At 55.8% G+C, this 21,364-nt stretch overlaps 1 protein-coding gene across 1 annotated transcript in view; it reads left to right on the forward strand.

Moving 5' to 3' along the window:
* The first annotated feature begins 2,937 nt into the window (after positions 1-2,937).
* si:ch73-173p19.1 overlaps positions 2,938-21,364 on the forward strand; it is a 79,376-nt gene continuing 60,949 nt past the window's right edge. Inside the window, exon 1 of the mRNA XM_041189044.1 lies at positions 2,938-3,062. Coding sequence (XP_041044978.1) covers positions 3,039-3,062 — 24 coding nt within the window. The 5' untranslated portion in view covers positions 2,938-3,038. The remainder of the gene's footprint in view (positions 3,063-21,364) is intronic.

The raw sequence follows: 21,364 nt of genomic DNA on the forward strand, positions 1-21,364 counted from the left end.
GAGCTGAGGGAGGGGGGTATGTGGTAATCAGCAGGAGGTTTCCTTGCCCACGTTTGGCCTGATGCCATGAGACTCCATGGGGCCCGGAGTCGATGTTGGGAACTCGTAGGGCAACTCCCTCCTGACTGTGCCGTCAACTCTGCTGGGTCTGTCCTGCAAGTGGGACAGGACATACCCAGGGATGGTGAGGGTGATGTCTGGGACATTGTCTGTAAGGTATGATTCCGTGAGGATGACTATGTCAGGCTGTTGCTTGACTAGTCTGTGAGACATTCTCCCAATTTTGGCACTAGCCCCCAGATGTTAGTAAGGAGGACTTTGCAGGGTCGACAGGGCCGAGTTTCCGGTGCCTGGGTCGATGCAGGGTGGTCCGTCCGGTTTCATTCCTTCTTGTAGGCTTTGTAACAGGTTGATACAACTGAGTTTCTTGCTCAGCCATTTCAGAGGGGCAGTTAAGAGGCAACCACATTGCTGTGTGGATTTGGAGTCACGTAGGCCAGGACAGGTAAGGACGGCAGATTTCCTTCCCTAAAGGACATTAGTGAACCCGATGGGTTTTTACGACAATCATGTCCTTTAGGCCATTATTAGAGACCAGCATTTTAATTCCTGATTTTTCAAAGTGAATTTAAATCCCATCAGCTGCCGTGGAGGGATTCAAACCCATGTCTGAGGACCTTTAGCTTGGGCCTCTGGATCACTAATGACACTAAATCACACATTAACATATGCCGCTGCCTCCCCTTCAATGCTGCTACTGCCCTTTTATTCTATGAGCTATAACTTTTCTCACAAGTCTGTATCGAATGCCTTTTGGAAGTCCACGGACACCAATTCACCAGCGTTACCCTCATCAACCCTCTCCGTTACCTCTTCAAAATACTCCAGCAAGGTAGTTCATCGAGATTTTCCCTTAAGAAATCCGTGCGGTCTTCCCTTAATCAGCCTTCGTTTCTCCATGTGATTATTAATGTTGTCCCAAACTATGGCTTCCAGAAGTTTCCCCACCAACGAGGTTAAGCGGACTCTCACCGGGACCACTCCTGAACCTGGGGAAGATTAGGAAATGACGGCCAGTGCCTCTGCCGTTCCCACTCTCACTCCGCCCGGTATCCTTGGCGGCATTTCATCCGGTCCTGGTTCCTTCTTCACCGTAAAGCACAGGCAGCAGGTTCAATACCTTCTCCTGGTCAATGTCAAGCCCCCCTCCTCTCCGAGTTACCTTCTCCTGGGATTTAAGGCCATTGCCCGAAGAACCAGGGAGGAGACGAGTTATTAGTTTACGCTGCGATCTGGAAATCGCTGCCTGAAAGGGGCCAGAGGAAGAAGATTCAATCCTAACTTGGAAAGGGAGCTGGAAAGTTCTGGAAATGGTGGGGAGGTGAGTTGGTATCTGAGGGGAGACGGAGTCTCAGGGGGGATACCCTGCCCTGGGGAACTTGCTCCTCAGACACTGCCTGACCGCCTGAGCTTTTTCCAGCATCTTCTGCTTTTAACCTGGAGATTTCCGGAATGTTCTAGCAGCAACTGCCGCAGTTAGAGAGCTAAAGGCCCTGCAGCAAAGCCAAGTGTTATCTTGGGGTAAATATTGTCCCAAGTGAATCCCCCACTAAACAAACATCACATTCCCAAACCTGCTGGGCCCAGTGATTACATTTCTATAGCACCTGGCACAGCCTCAGGGCGTCTCAAAGCTCCTCAGATTCACTGAAGTGACAGTGAAATGTTGTCCAGATGACGTCTGCAGGGGGGGACAGGATTAGTCACTGATTCAGGGTCAGTGAGGTCAAACTGCAGCTCCCCCCCCCCCCTCACTGACCCCGGGGTCAGGGTGTTTGACAGGCTGTGCAAGGGGTCCAAGTGAATGACAGGATGTAGGCGGGGTTAGGGTGATTGACAGGTGTGGGCGGTGTCAGAGTGTGTGACCGGCTGTGGGCGAAGTCAGACTGATTGTTAGACATTGGGCGGGACCAGGGTGATAGAGAGGTTGTGGACGGAGTGATTGACAGGCTGTGGGAGGAGTCAGAGTGACTGACAGGCCGTAGGCGGGATCAGACGATTGATTACGGTGTGGATGGGGTCAGGAGAATAGCCCGTGGGCGGGGTTACGGTGATTGACAGGCGGTGGGCGGTAACAGGGTGATTGACAGGGTTTAGGCGGGGTCAGGGTGATTGACTGCGGGCAGGGCTGGTGATTGACAGACTGTGAGCGGGGTTAGTAATTGACAAAACACAAAACAAAAATAGCTGGAAAAACTCAGCAGGTCTGACAGCATCTGCGGAGAGGGACACAGTTAACGTTTCGAGACCGTGTGACTCTACAACAAAATAGACAGCTTGTGGGCGGGGTTAGTGATTGACAGGAGTTGGCGGGGTCACAGTGATTGACAGAATGTGGGCGGGGTTAGTGCTGACTGACAGAGGGTCATGTGACACGGAATGACGGCCGTGGGCGGGGTCACAGTGATTGACGGACCGTGAGCCGTGTTCCCCAGATGACAATAAGAGGGCGGGGTCACAGTGATTGACAGGCAGTGGGCGGAGTCAAAGTGATTGACAGGCTGTGGGAACGGGTCAGTGATTGACAGGTGGTAGGCGGGGCTTCACTGGTTGACAGGCGGTCGTCTGGGATTTCGCGATTGACAGGCGGGGAGCGAGTTTTCAGCGATTGAAGTGTCGTGGGCGGAACCCTGATTGAGACGATGTGGGCGCGGTCTCTGTGATAGAAGCCGGTGGGCGGGGTCTATATGATTCAAGGGGCGGTGGGCGGGCTCTCAACTCTGAGTGATCGACATGCACTGTGTGATTGACATGCGGTGGGCGGGTCGCCGTGGTTGAAGGGTGGACGGGAGCGGTCTCCAATGACAGCCAGTGGGCGGGATCTCGGACACTGATTGACGGGCGGAGGGCGGGGTCTCAGCCAGTGATTGACAGGCGGTGGGCGGGGTGAGGCGGATTGCCCGGCGGTGTGTCCGGTGTCCGGAGTCGGGCCTCAGGCCGGGAGGGAGGGTTGGATCCCGGAGCCCGGCGGCGGCGCTATGGAGCGGGGCGGATCCCCGGCGGTGAGTCAATCCCGAGCTGCGGCTGTGGGGGCCCGTCAAGCGGGGGAGGGGGGGCAGGGAGATAGGCCCAGGGGGACCTGCACCCTCCCCGGCCCGTCACACACCCACCGTGCGGGGGTCAGAGAGAGAGTAACTCCCCCTCTACACTGTCCCCATTAAACACTCCACCCTGGGGGGGGGGGGTCAGAGAGAGAGAGTAACTCCCCCTCTACACTGTCCCCATTAAACACTCCACCCTGGGGGGGGGTCAGAGAGAGAGAGTAACTCCCCCTCTACACTGTCCCCATTAAACACTCCACCCTGGGGGTCAGAGAGATTTAGAGTAACTCCCCCTCTACACTGTCCCCATTAAACACTCCACCCTGGGGGTCAGAGAGATTTAGAGTAACTCCCCCTCTACACTGTCCCCATTAAACACTCCACCCTGGGGGGGGGGTCAGAGAGATTTAGAGTAACTCCCCCTCTACACTGTCCCCATTAAACACTCCACCCTGGGGGGGGGGGGTCAGAGAGAGAGAGTAACTCCCCCTCTACACTGTCCCCATTAAACACTCCACCCTGGGGGGGGGGGGGGGTCAGAGAGATTTAGAGTAACTCCCCCTCTACACTGTCCCCATTAAACACTCCACCCTGGGGGGGGGGGTCAGAGAGAGAGAGTAACTCCCCCTCTACACTGTCCCCATTAAACACTCCACCCTGGGGGGGAGGGTCAGAGAGATTTAGAGTAACTCCCCCTCTACACTGTCCCCATTAAACACTCCACCCTGGGGGGGGGGGGTCAGAGAGATTTAGAGTAACTCCCCCTCTACACTGTCCCCATTAAACACTCCACCCTGGGGGGGGGGTCAGAGAGAGAGAGTAACTCCCCCTCTACACTGTCCCCATTAAACACTCCACCCTGGGGGGGGGGGGGTCAGAGAGATTTAGAGTAACTCCCCCTCTACACTGTCCCCATTAAACACTCCACCCTGGGGGGGGGGGGGGTCAGAGAGAGAGAGTAACTCCCCCTCTACACTGTCCCCATTAAACACTCCACCCTGGGGGGGGGGGGGTCAGAGAGATTTAGAGTAACTCCCCCTCTACACTGTCCCCATTAAACACTCCACCCTGGGGGGGGGGGGGTCAGAGAGATTTAGAGTAACTCCCCCTCTACACTGTCCCCATTAAACACTCCACCCTGGGGGGGGGGGTCAGAGAGAGAGAGTAACTCCCCCTCTACACTGTCCCCATTAAACACTCCACCCTGGGGGGGAGGGTCAGAGAGATTTAGAGTAACTCCCCCTCTACACTGTCCCCATTAAACACTCCACCCTGGGGGGGGGGGGGTCAGAGAGATTTAGAGTAACTCCCCCTCTACACTGTCCCCATTAAACACTCCACCCTGGGGGGGGGGTCAGAGAGAGAGAGTAACTCCCCCTCTACACTGTCCCCATTAAACACTCCACCCTGGGGGGGGGGGGGTCAGAGAGATTTAGAGTAACTCCCCCTCTACACTGTCCCCATTAAACACTCCACCCTGGGGGGGGGGGGGGGGGTCAGAGAGATTTAGAGTAACTCCCCCTCTACACTGTCCCCATTAAACACTCCACCCTGGGGGGGGGGGGGGGGGTCAGAGAGATTTAGAGTAACTCCCCCTCTACACTGTCCCCATTAAACACTCCACCCTGGGGGGGGGGGGGGGTCAGAGAGATTTAGAGTAACTCCCCCTCTACACTGTCCCCAACAAACACCCCAAACTGCGGGGGTGTGAGAGAGAGAGAGTAATCCCCCTCCTCCAAACTGTCCACATCAAACACTCCACCATGCGGGTATCAGAGAGAGAGAGTTACTCTCCATCTACACTGTCCCCATCAAACACTCCACCCTGCGGGGGTGAGAGAGAGAGTAGCTCCCCCTCTACACTGTCCCCATCAAACACACCACCCTGCCGGGGTCAGGGAGAGAGTAACTCCCCCTCTACACTGCCCCCATCAGACACTCCACCCTGCGGTGGTGAGAGAGAGAGAGTAACCCCACCCCCCCACTCTATACTGCCCCCATCAGACACTTCACCCTGCGGGGGTCAGAGAGAGAGAGTAACTCCCCCTCAACGCTGTCCCCATCAGAAACTCCACCCTATGGGGGTCAGAGAGTGAGTAACTCCCTCTCTACACAGTCCCCATCTGAAACTTCACCTTGCGGGGGTTAGAGAGAGAGATTAACTCCCCATCTACACTGCCCTATTAGAAACTCCACCCTGCGGAGGTCAGAGAGAGAGAGTAACCCCCCCTCCCCTCTACACTGTCCCCATCAAACAATCCAGCCAATGCGGGGTCAGAGAGAGTGTAACTCCCCCTCTACACTGTCCCCATCAAACACTCCACCCTGCTTGGGTTAGAGAGAGAGTAACTCCCCCTCTACACTGTCCCCATCAAACACTCCACCCTGCGGTGGTGAGAGAGAGAGAGTAACCCCACCCCCCCCACTCTATACTGCCCCCATCAGACACTTCACCCTGCGGGGGTCAGAGAGAGAGAGTAACTCCCCCTCAACGCTGTCCCCATTAGAAACTCCACCCTATGGGGGTCAGAGAGTGAGTAACTCCCTCTCTACACAGTCCCCATCTGAAACTTCACCTTGCGGGGGTTAGAGAGAGACTAACTCCCCATCTGCACTGCCCCATCACAACTCCACCCTGCGGAGGTCAGAGAGAGAGAGTAAGCCCCCCCTCTACACTTTCCCTGTCAAACACTCCACTCTGCGGGGGTCAGAGAGAGAGTAACTCCCTCTCTACACTGTTCCCATCAAAAACACCACCCTACGGCGGTCAGAGATAGAGAGTAACTCCCCCTCTACACTCTCCCCATCAAACACTCCACCCTGTGGGGGTCAGAGAGAGAGTAACTCCCCCTCTACACTGTCCCCATCAAACTCTCCACCCTACGGGGCTCAGAGAGAGAGTAACTGCCCCTCTACACTGTCCCCATCAAAGACTCCACCCTGTGGCGGTCAGAGATAGAGAGTAACTCCCCCTCTACACTCTCCCCATCAAACACTCCACCCTGTGGGGGTCAGAGAGAGAGTAACACCCCCTCTACACTGTCCCTGTCAAACACTCCATCTTGCGTTGGGCAGAGAGAGAGAGTAACTCCTCCTCAACGTTGTCCCCATCAGAAACTCCACCCTATGGGGGTCAGAGAGTGAGTATCTCCCTCCCCACACAGTCCCCATCTGAAACTTCACCTTGCGGGGGTTAGAGAGAGACTAACTCCCCATCTACACTGCCCCATCACAAACTCCACCCTGCGGAGGTCAGTGAGAGAGAGTAACCCCCCCCTCCCTCTACACTGTCCCCGTCAAACACTCCACCCTGCGGGGGTCAGAGAGAGAGTAACTCCCTCTCTACACTGTCCCCATCAAACACTACACCCTGCGGTGGTAAGAGAGAGAGAGAGTAACACCCCTTCCCCCCAATACTGTCCCCATCAGACACTCCACCCTGTGGGGGTCAGAGAGAGAGTAACACCCCCTCTACACTGTCCCCGTCAAAAACTCCATCTTGTGTTGGTCAGAGAGAGAGAGTAACTCCCCCTCTACACTGTCCCCGTCAAACACTCCACCCTGCGGGGGTCAGAGAGAGAGAGTAACTCCCCCTCAACGCTGTCCCCATCAGAAACTCCACCCTATGGGGGTCAGAGAGTGAGTAACTCCCTCCCCACACAGTCCCCATCTGAAACTTCACCTTGCGGGGGTTAGAGAGAGACTAACTCCCCATCTACACTGCCCCATCACAAACTTCACCCTGCGGAGGTCAGAGAGAGAGTAACCCCCCCCCCCCTCTACACTGTCCCCGTCAAACACTCCAACCTGCGGGGGTCAGAGAGAGAGTAACTCCCTCTCTACACTGTCCCCATCAAACACTCCACCCTGCGGGGGTTAGAGAGAGAGAGTAACCCCCCCCCTCTACACTGTCCCTGTCAAACACTCCACCCTGCGGGGTTCAGAGAGCGAGACTAACTCCCAGTCTACACTGTTCCCATCAAAAACACCACCCTACGGGGGTCTGAGATAGAGAGTAACTCTCCCTCTGCACTCTCCCCATCAAACATTCCACCCTGCGGGGGTCAGTGAGAGAGTAACTCCCCCTTTACGCTGTCCCCATCAGACACTCCACGCTGCAGGGGTTAGAGACCGAGAGTAATTCCCCCTCTACACTGTCCCCATCAGACACTCCACACTGCGTGGTGTCAGAGAGAGTGTAACTCCCCCTCTACACTGTCCCCATCAGACACTGCACATTGCAGGGGTCAGAGAGATAGTAACTCCCCGTCTACACTGTCCCGATCGGACACTCCACCCTGCGGGGGTTAGAGAGAGAGAGTAACCCCCCCCTCTACACTGTCCCCATCAAACACTCCAGACTGCGGGTGTCAGAGAGAGTGAGTAACTCCCCCTCTACACTGTCCCCATCAAACACTCCACCCTGCAGGGGTCAGAGAGAGAGAGTAACTCCGCCTCTACACTGTCCCCATCAAATACTCCACCCTGCGGGGGTCAGAGAGAGAGAGTAACTCCCCCTCTACACTGTCGCAATCAAAGACTCCACTCTGTGGGGGTCAGAGAGAGAGTAACTCCCCCTCTACACTGTCCCCATCAAACACTCCACCCTGCGGAGGTCAGAGAGAGAGAGTAACTCCCCCTCAACACTGTCGCATCAAACACTCCACCATGCGGGGGGTCAGAGAGAGAGTAACTCCCCCTCTACACAGTTTCCATCAGACAGTCCACCCTCCCGGGGTCGTAGAGAGAGTAACTCACCCTGTACTCTGTCCCCAGCAAACACTCCACCCTGCGGGGGTCAGAGAGAGAGTAACTCCCCCTCTACACTGTCCACATCAAACACTCCACCCTGCGGGGGTCAGAGAGAGGGAGTAACTCCCCCTCTACACTGTCCCCATCAAACACTCCACCCTGCGGAGGTCAGAGAGAGAGAGTAACTCCCCCTCAACGCTGCCCCCATCAGAAACTCCACCCTATGGGGGTCAGAGAGTGAGTAACTCCCTCTCTACACAGTCCCCATCTGAAACTACACCTTGCGGGGGTTAGAGAGAGATTAACTCCCCATCTACACTGCCCCATCAGAAACTCCACCCTGCGGAGGTCAGAGAGAGAGAGTAACACCCCCTCTACACTGTCCCTGTCAAACACTCCACCCTGCGGGGGTCAGAGAGAGAGTAACTCCCTCTCTACACTGTCCCCATCAAACACTCCACCCTGCGGGGGTTAGAGAGCGAGACTAACTCCCCCTCTACACTGTCCCCATCAAAAACACCACCGTACGGGGGTCAGAGATAGAGAGTAACTCCCCCTCTACACTCTCCCCATCAAACACTCTACCCTGCGGGGGTCTGAGAGAGAGTAACTCATCCTCTACAATGTTCCCATCAAAAACACCACCCTACGGGGGTCGGAGATAGAGAGTAACTCCCCCTCTACGCTGTCCTCATCAAACACTCCCACCTGCGGGGGTGAGAGAGAGAGAGTAGCTCCCCCTCTACACTGTCCACATCAAACACTCCACCCTTTGCAGGTCAGAAAGAGACTAACTCCCCCTCTACACTGTCCCCATCAAACACTCCACCCTGCGTGGGTCAGAGAGAGAGAGTAACTCCCCCTCTACACTGTCCCCATCCAACATTCCACCAGGTGAGGGGTCAGAGAGTGAGTAACTCCCCCTCGACACTGTCCACATCAGACACTCCACTCTGCGGGGTTCAGAGAGAGAGGGTAATTCCCCCTCTCTACTGTGCACATCAGACACTCCACTCTGCGGGGTCCAGAGAAAGAGTAACTCTCCCTCTGCACTGTCTCCATCAAACAATCCACCTTGCTGGGGTCAGAGAGAGAGAGAGAGAGAGAGTAACTCCCCCTCTATGCTGTCCCCATCAGATTGTCCACCCTGCAGGGGTGAGAGACAGAGAGTAATTCCCGCTCTACACTGTCCCCATCAGACACTCCACACTGCGGGGGTCAGAGCGAGAGAGTAACTCTTCTTCTACACTGTCCCCATCAAACACTCCACCCTGTGGGGGTCAGAGAGAGAGTAACTCCCCCTCTACACTGTCCCCATCAAACACTCCACCCTGCGGGGGTCAAAGAGAGAGTAACTCCCCCTCTACACTGTCCCCATCAAACACTCCACCCTGCGGGGGTCAGAGAGAGAGAGAGTAACTCCCCCTCAACGCTGTCCCCATCAGAAACTCCACCCTGCGGGGGTCAGAGAGTGAGTAACTCCCTCTCTACACAGTCCCCATCTGAAACTTCACCTTACGGGGGTTAGAGAGAGACTAACTCTCCATCTACACTGCCCCATCAGAAACTCCACCCTGCGGAGGTCAGAGAGAGAGAGTAACCCTGCCCTCTACACTTTCCCTGTCAAACACTCCACTCTGCGGGGGTCAGAGAGAGAGTAACTCCCTCTCTACACTGTCCCCATCAAACACTCCACTCTGCGGGGGTTAGAGAGCGAGACTAACTCCCCCTCTACACTGTTCCCATCAAAAACACCACCCTACAGGGGTCAGAGATAGAGCGTAACTCCCCCTCTAAACTAACCCCATCAAACACTCCACCCTGCGGGGGTCAGAGAGAGAGTAACTCCCCCTCTGCACTGTCCAAATCAAAGACTCCACCCTGTGGGGGTCAGAGAGAGAGTAACTCCCCCTCTGCACTGTCCAAATCAAAGACTCCGCCCTGTGCGGGTCAGAGAGAGAGTAACTCCCCCTCTGCCATGTCACCATCAAACACTCCACCCTGCGGGGGTCAGAGAGAGAGTAACTCCCCCTCTACACTGTCCCCATCAAACACTACACCCTGCGGGGGTCAGAGAGAGAGAGTAACTCCGCCTCTATACTGTCCCCATCAGACACTCCACCCTATGGGGGTCAGAGATAGAGAGTAACTCCCTCTCTACACTGCCCCCATCAGACACTCCACCCTGCGGGGGTCAGAGAGAGAGTAACTCCCCCTCTGCACTGTCCAAATCAAACACTCCACTCTGCGGGGGTTAGAGAGCGAGACTAACTCCCCCTCTACACTGTTCCCATCAAAAACACCACCCTACGGGGGTCAGAGATAGAGAGTAACTCCCCCTCTACACTGACCCCATCAAACACTCCACCCTGCGGGGGTCAGAGAGAGAGTAACTCCCCCTCTGCACTGTCCAAATCAAAGACTCCACCCTGTGGGGGTCAGAGAGAGAGTAACACCCCCTCTGCCCTGTCCAAATCAAAGACTCCGCCCTGTGGAGGTCAGAGAGAGAGTAACTCCCCCTCTGCAGTGTCACCATCAGACCTCCCACCCTGCGGGGGTCAGAGCGAGAGAGTAACTCTTCTTCTACACTGTCCCCATCAAACACTCCACCCTGTGGGGGTCAGAGAGAGAGTAACTCCCCCTCTACACTGTCCCCATCAAACACTCCACCCTGCGGGGGTCAGAGAGAGAGTAACTCCCCCTCTACACTGTCCCCATCAAACACTCCACCCTGCGGGGGTCAGAGAGAGAGTAACTCCACCTCAACGCTGTCCCCATCAGAAACTCCACCCTGCGGGGGTCAGAGAGTGAGTAACTCCCTCTCTACACAGTCCCCATCTGAAACTTCACCTTACGGGGGTTAGAGAGAGACTAACTCCCCATCTACACTGCCCCATCAGAAACTCCACCCTGCGGAGGTCAGAGAGAGAGAGTAACCCTGCCCTCTACACTTTCCCTGTCAAACACTCCACTCTGCGGGGGTCAGAGAGAGAGTAACTCCCTCTCTACACTGTCCCCATCAAACACTCCACTCTGCGGGGGTTAGAGAGCGAGACTAACTCCCCCTCTACACTGTTCCCATCAAAAACACCACCCTACAGGGGTCAGAGATAGAGCGTAACTCCCCCTCTAAACTAACCCCATCAAACACTCCACCCTGCGGGGGTCAGAGAGAGAGTAACTCCCCCTCTGCACTGTCCAAATCAAAGACTCCACCCTGTGGGGGTCAGAGAGAGAGTAACTCCCCCTCTGCACTGTCCAAATCAAAGACTCCGCCCTGTGGGGGTCAGAGAGAGAGTAACTCCCCCTCTGCCATGTCACCATCAAACACTCCACCCTGCGGGGGTCAGAGAGAGAGTAACTCAACCTCTACACTGTCCCCATCAAACACTCCACTCTGCAGGGGTTAGAGAACGAGACTAACTCCCCCTGTACACTGTTCCCATCAAAAACACCACCGTACGGGGGTCAGAGATAGAGAGTAACTTCCCCTCTACACTGACCCCATCAAACACTCCACCCTGCGGGGGTCAGAGAGAGAGTAACTCCCCCACTGCACTGTCCAAATCAAAGACTCCGCCCTGTGGGGGTCAGAGAGAGAGTAACTCCCCCTCTGCAGTGTCACCATCAAACACTCCACCCTGCGGGGGTCAGAGAGAGAGTAACTCCCCCTCTGCACTGTCCAAATCAAACACTCCACTCTGCGGGGGTTAGAGAACGAGACTAACTCCCCCTCTACACTGTTCCCATCAAAAACACCACCCTACGGGGGTCAGAGATAGAGAGTAACTCCCCCTCTACACTGACCCCATCAAACACTCCACCCTGCGGGGGTCAGAGAGAGAGTAACTCCCCCTCTGCACTGCCCAAATCAAAGACTCCACCCTGTGGGGGTCAGAGAGAGAGTAACTCCCCCTCTGCCCTGTCCAAATCAAAGACTCCGCCCTGTGGAGGTCAGAGAGAGAGTAACTCCCCCTCTGCAGTGTCACCATCAGACCTCCCACCCTGCGGGGGTCAGAGCGAGAGAGTAACTCTTCTTCTACACTGTCCCCATCAAACACTCCACCCTGTGGGGGTCAGAGAGAGAGTAACTCCCCCTCTACACTGTCCCCATCAAACACTCCACCCTGCGGGGGTCAGAGAGAGAGTAACTCCCCCTCTACACTGTCCCCATCAAACACTCCACCCTGCGGGGGTCAGAGAGAGAGTAACTCCACCTCAACGCTGTCCCCATCAGAAACTCCACCCTGCGGGGGTCAGAGAGTGAGTAACTCCCTCTCTACACAGTCCCCATCTGAAACTTCACCTTACGGGGGTTAGAGAGAGACTAACTCCCCATCTACACTGCCCCATCAGAAACTCCACCCTGCGGAGGTCAGAGAGAGAGAGTAACCCTGCCCTCTACACTTTCCCTGTCAAACACTCCACTCTGCGGGGGTCAGAGAGAGAGTAACTCCCTCTCTACACTGTCCCCATCAAACACTCCACTCTGCGGGGGTTAGAGAGCGAGACTAACTCCCCCTCTACACTGTTCCCATCAAAAACACCACCCTACAGGGGTCAGAGATAGAGCGTAACTCCCCCTCTAAACTAACCCCATCAAACACTCCACCCTGCGGGGGTCAGAGAGAGAGTAACTCCCCCTCTGCACTGTCCAAATCAAAGACTCCACCCTGTGGGGGTCAGAGAGAGAGTAACTCCCCCTCTGCACTGTCCAAATCAAAGACTCCGCCCTGTGGGGGTCAGAGAGAGAGTAACTCCCCCTCTGCCATGTCACCATCAAACACTCCACCCTGCGGGGGTCAGAGAGAGAGTAACTCATCCTCTACACTGTCCCCATCAAACACTCCACTCTGCAGGGGTTAGAGAACGAGACTAACTCCCCCTGTACACTGTTCCCATCAAAAACACCACCGTACGGGGGTCAGAGATAGAGAGTAACTTCCCCTCTACACTGACCCCATCAAACACTCCACCCTGCGGGGGTCAGAGAGAGAGTAACTCCCCCACTGCACTGTCCAAATCAAAGACTCCGCCCTGTGGGGGTCAGAGAGAGAGTAACTCCCCCTCTGCAGTGTCACCATCAAACACTCCACCCTGCGGGGGTCAGAGAGAGAGTAACTCCCCCTCTGCACTGTCCAAATCAAACACTCCACTCTGCGGGGGTTAGAGAACGAGACTAACTCCCCCTCTACACTGTTCCCATCAAAAACAACACCCTACGGGGGTCAGAGATAGAGAGTAACTCCCCCTCTACACTGACCCCATCAAACACTCCACCCTGCGGGGGTCAGAGAGAGAGTAACTCCCCCTCTGCACTGCCCAAATCAAAGACTCCACCCTGTGGGGGTCAGAGAGAGAGTAACTCCCTCTCTGCACTGTCCAAATCAAAGACTCCGCCCTGTGGGGGTCAGAGAGAGAGAGTAACTCCCCCTCTGCAGTGTCACCATCAAACACTCCACCCTGCGGGGGTCAGAGAGAGAGAGTAACTCCCCCTCTACACTGTCCCCATCAGACACTCCACCCTATGGGGGTCAGAGAGTGAGTAACTCCCTCTCTACACAGTCCCCATCTGAAACTTCACCTTGCGGGGGTTAGAGAGAGAGTAACTCCACCTCTACACTGTTCCCATCAAACACTCCAAACTGCGGGGGTGAGAGAGAGAGTAGCTCCCCCTCGACACTGTCCCCATCAAACACTCCACCCTGCTGGGGTCAGAAAGAGAGTAACTCCCCCTCTACACTGCCCCCATCAGAGACTCCACCCTGCGGGGGTCAGAGAGAGAGTAACTCCCCCTCTACACTGTCCCCATCAGACACTCCACCCTGCGGGTGTCAGAGAGAGAGAGTAACTCCGCCTCTACACTGTCCCCATCAGACACTCCACCCTATGGGGGTCAGAGAGTGAGTAACTCCCTCTCTACACAGTCCCCATCTGAAACTTCACCTTGCGGGGGTTAGAGAGAGAGTAACTCCACCTCTACACTGTCCCCATCAAACACTCCAAACTGCGGGGGTGAGAGAGAGAGAGAGTAACACCCCTCCTCCAAACTGTCCACATCAAACACTCCACCATGCGGGTGTCAGAGAGAGAGAGTTACTCTCCATCTACACTGTCCCCATCAAACACTCCACCCTGCGGGGGTGAGAGAGAGAGTAGCTCCCCCTCTACACTGTCCCCATCAAACACTCCACCCTGCTGGGGTCAGAGAGAGAGTAACTCCCCCTCTACACTGCCCCCATCAGAGACTCCACCCTGCGGGGGTCAGAGAGAGAGTAACTCCCCCTCTACACTGTCCCCATCAGACACTCCACCCTGCGGGTGTCAGAGAGAGGGAGTAACTCCCACTCTACACTGTCCCCATCAAACACTCTACCCTGCGGGGGTCAGAGAGAGAGAGTAACTCCCCCTCAACGCTGCCCCCATCAGAAACTCCACCCTACGGGGGTCAGAGAGTGAGTAACTCCCTCTCTACACAGTCCCCATCTGAAACTACACCTTGCGGGGGTTAGATAGAGATTAACTCCCCATCTACACTGCCCCATCAGAAACTCCACCCAGCGGAGGTCAGAGAGAGAGAGTAACCCCCCCTCTACACTGTCCCTGTGAAACACTCCACCCTGCGGGGGTCAGAGAGAGAGTAACTCCCCCTCTATACTGTTCCCATCAGACACTCCACCCTGCTGGGGTCAGAGAGAGACTAACTCACCCTGTACTCTGTCCGCATGAAACACTCCACCCTACGGGGTTCAGAGAGAGCGAGTAACTCCCCCTCTACACTGACCCATCAGACACTTCACCATGCAGGGGTCAGAGAAAGATTAACTGCCCCTCTACAATGTCCCCCTCAAATATTCCACCATGCGGGGTGTCAGAGAGAGAGAGTAACTCCGCATCTATACTGTTCCCATCAGACACTCCACCCTGTGGGGGTCAGTGAGAGACAGTAACTCCCGCTCTACTCTGACCCATCAGACACTTCACCATGCAGGGGTCAGAGAGAGAGTAACTGCCCCTCTACGCAGTCCCCATCAAGCTCCCCACACTGCGGGGGTCAGAGAGAGAGAGAGAGTAACTCCCCCTCTACAATGTCCCCATCAAACACTCCACCCTGGGGTTGTGAGAGAGAGAGTAACTCCGCATCTACACTGTCGCCATCACGCACTCCACACTGCAGGGGTCAGAGAGAAAGAGAGTAACTCCCGCTCTACAATGTCCCCATCAAACACTCCACCCTGGGGTTGTGAGAGAGAGAGTAACTCCGCATCTACACTGTCCCCATCACGCACTCCACCCTGCGGGGGTCAGAGAGAGAGAGTAACTCCCGCTCTACACTGTCCGCATCAAACACTCCACCGTGCGGGGGTCAGAGAGAGAGAGTAACTCCCCCTCTACACTGTCCCCATCAAACACTCCACCCTGTGGGGGTCAGAGAGAGAGAGTAACTCCCCCTCTGCACTGTCCCCATCCAACATTCCACCCTGTCGTGGTCAGACAGAGAGAGTAACTCCCCCTCTACACTGTCCCCATCAAACACTCCACCAGGCGGGGGGTCAGAGAGAGAGAGTAACTCCCGCTCTATACTGTTCCCATCAGACACTCTACCCTGCTGGGGTCAGAGAGAGACTAACTCACCCTGTTCTCTGTCCGCATGAAACACTCCACCCTACGGGGTTCAAAGAGAGCGAGTAACTCCCCCTCTACACTGACCCATCAGACACTTCACCATGCAGGGGTCAGAGAGAGAGTAATTGCCCCTCTACAATGTCCCCCTCAAACATTCCACCATGCGGGGTGTCAGAGAGAGAGAGTAACTCGCCATCTATACTGTTCCCATCAGACACACCACCCTGCGGGGGTCAGGGAGAGTAACTCCGCATCTACACTGTCGCCATCACGCACTCCACCCTGCGGGGGTCAGAGAGAGAGAGTAACTCCTCCTCTATACTGTTCCCATCAGACACTCCACCCTGTGGGGGTCAGTGAGAGAGAGTAACTCCCCCTCTACACTGTCCCCATGAAACACTCCACCCTGTGGGGGGTCAGAGAGAGAGAGAGAGAGTAACTCCCCCTCTACACTGTCCCCATCAAACACTCCACCCTGTGGGTGTCAGGGAGAGTAACTCCGCATCTACACTGTCACCATCACGCACTCCACCCTGCGGGGTCAGAGAGAGAGAGAGCAACTCCCCCTCTATGCTGTCCCCATCAGACTCTCCACTCTGCAGGGGTGAGAGACAGAGAGTAATTCCCGCTCTACAGTGTCCCCATCAGACACTCCACCCTGCAGCGGCCAGAGAGAGAGAGTAACTCCGCCTCTACACTGTCCCCATCAGGCACTCCACCCTATGGGGGTCAGAGAGTGAGTAACTCCCTCTCTACAAAGTCCCCATCTGAAACTTCACCTTGCGGGGGTTAGAGAGAGAGAAACTCCACCTCTACACTGTCACCATCAAACACTCCAAACTGCAGGGGTGAGAGAGAGAGAGCGTAACCCCCCTCCTCCAAACTGTCCACATCAAACACTCCACCATGCGGGTGTCAGAGAGAGAGAGTTACTCTCCATCTACACTGTCCCCGTCAAACACTCCACCCCGCGGGGGTGAGAGAGAGAGTAGCTCCCCCTCTACACTGTCCCCATCAAACACTCCACCCTGCTGGGGTCAGAGAGAGAGTAACTCCCCCTCTACACTGCCCCCATCAGACACTCCACCCTGCGGGGGTCAGAGAGAGGGAGTAACTCCCCCTCTACACTGTCCCCATCAAACACTCTACCCTGCGGGGGTCAGAGAGAGAGAGTAACTCCCCCTCAACGCTGCCCCCATCAGAAACTCCACCCTACGGGGGTCAGAGAGTGAGTAACTCCCTCTCTACACAATCCCCATCTGAAACTACACCTTGCAGGGGTTAGAGAGAGATTAACTCCCCATCTACACTGCCCCATCAGAAACTCCACCCTGCGGAGGTCAGAGAGAGAGAGCAACCCCGCCTCTACACTGTCCCTGTGAAACACTCCACCCTGCGGGGGTCAGAGAGAGAGTAACTCCCTCTCTACACTGTCCCCATCAAACACTCCACCCTGCGGGGGTTAGAGAGCGAGACTAACTCCCCCTCTACACTGTCCCCATCAAAAACACCACCCTGCGGGGGTCTGAGAGAGAGTAACTCCCCCTTACGGCTGTCCGCATCAAACACTCCCACCTGCGGGGGTGAGAGAGAGAGAGTAGCTCCCCCTCTACACTGTCCACATCAGACACTCCACTCTGCGGGGTTCAGAGAGAGAGGGTAATTCCCCCTCTCTACTGTGCACATCAGACACTCCACTCTGCGGGGTCCAGAGAAAGAGTAACTCTCCCTCTGCACTGTCTCCATCAAACAATCCACCTTGCTGGGGTCAGAGAGAGAGAGAGAGAGAGTAACTCCCCCTCTATGCTGTCCCCATCAGATTGTCCACCCTGCAGGGGTGAGAGACAGAGAGTAATTCCCGCTCTACACTGTCCCCATCAGACACTCCACACTGCGGGGGTTAGAGAGAGAGTACCTCCCCCTGTACACTCTCCCCATCGGACACTTCACACTGTGGGTGTCAGAGAGATAGTAACTCCCCGTCTACACTGTCCCCATCAGACCTCCCACCCTGCGGGGGTCAGAGCGAGAGAGTAACTCTTCTTCTACACTGTCCCCATCAAAGACTCTACCCTGTGGGGGTCAGAGAGAGAGTAACTCCCCCTCTACACTGTCCCCATCAAACACTCCACCCTGCGGGGGTCAAAGAGAGAGTAACTCCCCCTCTACACTGTCCCCATCAGACACTCCACCCTGTGGGGGTCAGAGAGAGAGTAACTCCGCCTCTACACTGTCCCCATCAAACACTCCACCCTGCGGGGGTCAGAGAGAGAGAGTAACTCCCCCTCAACGCTGTCCCCATCAGAAACTCCACCCTGCGGGGGTCAGAGAGTGAGTAACTCCCTCTCTACACAGTCCCCATCTGAAACTTCACCTTACGGGGGTTAGAGAGAGACTAACTCTCCATCTACACTGCCCCATCAGAAACTCCACCCTGCGGAGGTCAGAGAGAGAGAGTAACCCCGCCCTCTACACTTTCCCTGTCAAACACTCCACTCTGCGGGGGTCAGAGAAAGAGTAACTCCCTCTCGACACTGTCCCCATCAAACACTCCACTCTGCGGGGGTTAGAGAGCGAGAATAACTCCCCCTGTACACTGTTCCCATCAAGAACACCACCCTACAGGGGTCAGAGATAGAGAGTAACTCCCCCTCTAACCCCATCAAACACTCCACCCTGCGGGGGTCAGAGAGAGAGTAACTCCCCCTCTGCACTGTCCAAATCAAAGACTCCACCCTGTGGGGGTCAGAGAGAGAGTAACTCCCCCTCTGCAGTGTCACCATCAAACACTCCACCCTGCGGGGGTCAGAGAGAGAGTAACTCCCCCTCTACACTGTCCCCATCAAACACTGCACCGTGCGGGGGTCAGAGAGAGAGAGTAACTCCCCCTCTACACTGTCCCCATCAAACACTCCACCCTGTGGGGGTAAGAGAGAGAGAGAGTAACTCCCCCTCTGCACTGTCCCCATCCAACATTCCACCCTGTCGTGGTCAGACAGAGAGAGTAACTCCCCCTCTACACTGTCCCCATCAAACACTCCACCAGGCGGGGGGTCAGAGAGAGAGAGTAACTCCCGCTCTATACTGTTCCCATCAGACACTCTACCCTGCTGGGGTCAGAGAGAGACTAACTCACCCTGTTCTCTGTCCGCATGAAACACTCCACCCTACGGGGTTCAAAGAGAGCGAGTAACTCCCCCTCTACACTGACCCATCAGACACTTCACCATGCAGGGGTCAGAGAGAGAGTAATTGCCCCTCTACAATGTCCCCCTCAAACATTCCACCATGCGGGGTGTCAGAGAGAGAGAGTAACTCGCCATCTATACTGTTCCCATCAGACACACCACCCTGCGGGGGTCAGGGAGAGTAACTCCGCATCTACACTGTCGCCATCACGCACTCCACCCTGCGGGGGTCAGAGAGAGAGAGTAACTCCTCCTCTATACTGTTCCCATCAGACACCCCACCCTGTGGGGGTCAGTGAGAGAGAGTAACTCCCCCTCTACACTGTCCCCATGAAACACTTCACCCTGTGGGGGGTCAGAGAGAGAGAGAGAGTAACTCCCCCTCTACACTGTCCCCATCAAACACTCCACCCTGTGGGTGTCAGGGAGAGTAACTCCGCATCTACACTGTCACCATCACGCACTCCACCCTGCGGGGTCAGAGAGAGAGAGAGCAACTCCCCCTCTATGCTGTCCCCATCAGACTCTCCACTCTGCAGGGGTGAGAGACAGAGAGTAATTCCCGCTCTACAGTGTCCCCATCAGACACTCCACCCTGCGGCGGTCAGAGAGAGAGAGTAACTCCGCCTCTACACTGTCCCCATCAGACAGTCCACCCTATGGGGGTCAGAGAGTGAGTAACTCCCTCTCTACAAAGTCCCCATCTGAAACTTCACCTTGCGGGGGTTAGAGAGAGAGAAACTCCACCTCTACACTGTCACCATCAAACACTCCAAACTGCAGGGGTGAGAGAGAGAGAGCGTAACCCCCCTCCTCCAATCTGTCCACATCAAACACTCCACCATGCGGGTGTCAGAGAGAGAGAGTAGCTCCCCCTCTACACTGTCCCCATCAAACACTCCACCCTGCTGGGGTCAGAGAGAGAGTAACTCCCCCTCTACACTGCCCCCATCAGACACTCCACCCTGCGGGGGTCAGAGAGAGGGAGTAACTCCCCCTCTACACTGTCCCCATCAAACACTCTACCCTGCGGGGGTCAGAGAGAGAGAGTAACTCCCCCTCAACGCTGCCCCCATCAGAAACTCCACCCTACGGGGGTCAGAGAGTGAGTAACTCCCTCTCTACACAATCCCCATCTGAAACTACACCTTGCGGGGGTTAGAGAGAGATTAACTCCCCATCTACACTGCCCCATCAGAAACTCCACCCTGCGGAGGTCAGAGAGAGAGAGCAACCCCCCCTCTACACTGTCCCCATCAAACACTCCACCCTGTGGGGGTCAGAGAGAGAGTAACTCCCCCTCTACACTGTCCCCATCAAACACTCCACCCTGCGGGGGTCAGTGAGAGAGTAACTCCCCCTCTACACTGTCCCCATCAAAAACACCACCCTACGGGGGTCAGAGATAGAGAGTAACTCCCCCTCTACACTCTCCCCATCAAACACTCCACCCTGCGGGGCTCTGAGAGAGAGTAACTCCCCCTTACGGCTGTCCGCATCAAACACTCCCACCTGCGGGGGTGAGAGAGAGAGAGTAGCTCCCCCTCTACACTGTCCACATCAAACACTCCACCCTTTGCAGGTCAGAAAGAGACTAACTCCCCCTCTACACTGTCCCCATCAAACACTCCACCCTGCGTGGGTCAGAGAGAGAGAGTAACTCCCCCTCTACACTGTCCCCATCCAACATTCCACCAGGTGAGGGGTCAGAGAGAGAGTAACTCCCCCTCTACACTGTCCACATCAGACACTCCACTCTGCGGGGTTCAGAGAGAGAGGGTAATTCCCCCTCTCTACTGTGCACATCAGACACTCCACTCTGCGGGATCCAGAGAAAGAGTAACTCTCCCTCTGCACTGTCTCCATCAAACAATCCACCTTGCTGGGGTCAGAGAGAGAGAGAGAGAGAGAGAGTAACTCCCCCTCTATGCTGTCCCCATCAGATTGTCCACCCTGCAGGGGTGAGAGACAGAGAGTAATTCCCGCTCTACACTGTCCCCATCAGACACTCCACACTGCGGGGGTTAGAGAGAGAGTACCTCCCCCTGTACACTCTCCCCATCGGACACTTCACACTGTGGGTGTCAGAGAGATAGTAACTCCCCGTCTACACTGTCCCCATCAGACCTCCCACCCTGCGGGGGTCAGAGCGAGAGAGTAACTCTTCTTCTACACTGTCCCCATCAAAGACTCTACCCTGTGGGGGTCAGAGAGAGAGTAACTCCCCCTCTACACTGTCCCCATCAAACACTCCACCCTGCGGGGGTCAAAGAGAGAGTAACTCCCCCTCTACACTGTCCCCATCAGACACTCCACCCTGTGGGGGTCAGAGAGAGAGTAACTCCGCCTCTACACTGTCCCCATCAAACACTCCACCCTGCGGGGGTCAGAGAGAGAGAGTAACTCCCCCTCAACGCTGTCCCCATCAGAAACTCCACCCTGCGGGGGTCAGAGAGTGAGTAACTCCCTCTCTACACAGTCCCCATCTGAAACTTCACCTTACGGGGGTTAGAGAGAGACTAACTCTCCATCTACACTGCCCCATCAGAAACTCCACCCTGCGGAGGTCAGAGAGAGAGAGTAACCCCGCCCTCTACACTTTCCCTGTCAAACACTCCACTCTGCGGGGGTCAGAGAGAGAGTAACTCCCTCTCTACACTGTCCCCATCAAACACTCCACTCTGCGGGGGTTAGAGA

This window comes from Carcharodon carcharias, chromosome 6 (assembly GCF_017639515.1).
Source record: "Carcharodon carcharias isolate sCarCar2 chromosome 6, sCarCar2.pri, whole genome shotgun sequence".
In the NCBI taxonomy this organism is placed as follows: domain Eukaryota; kingdom Metazoa; phylum Chordata; class Chondrichthyes; order Lamniformes; family Lamnidae; genus Carcharodon; species Carcharodon carcharias.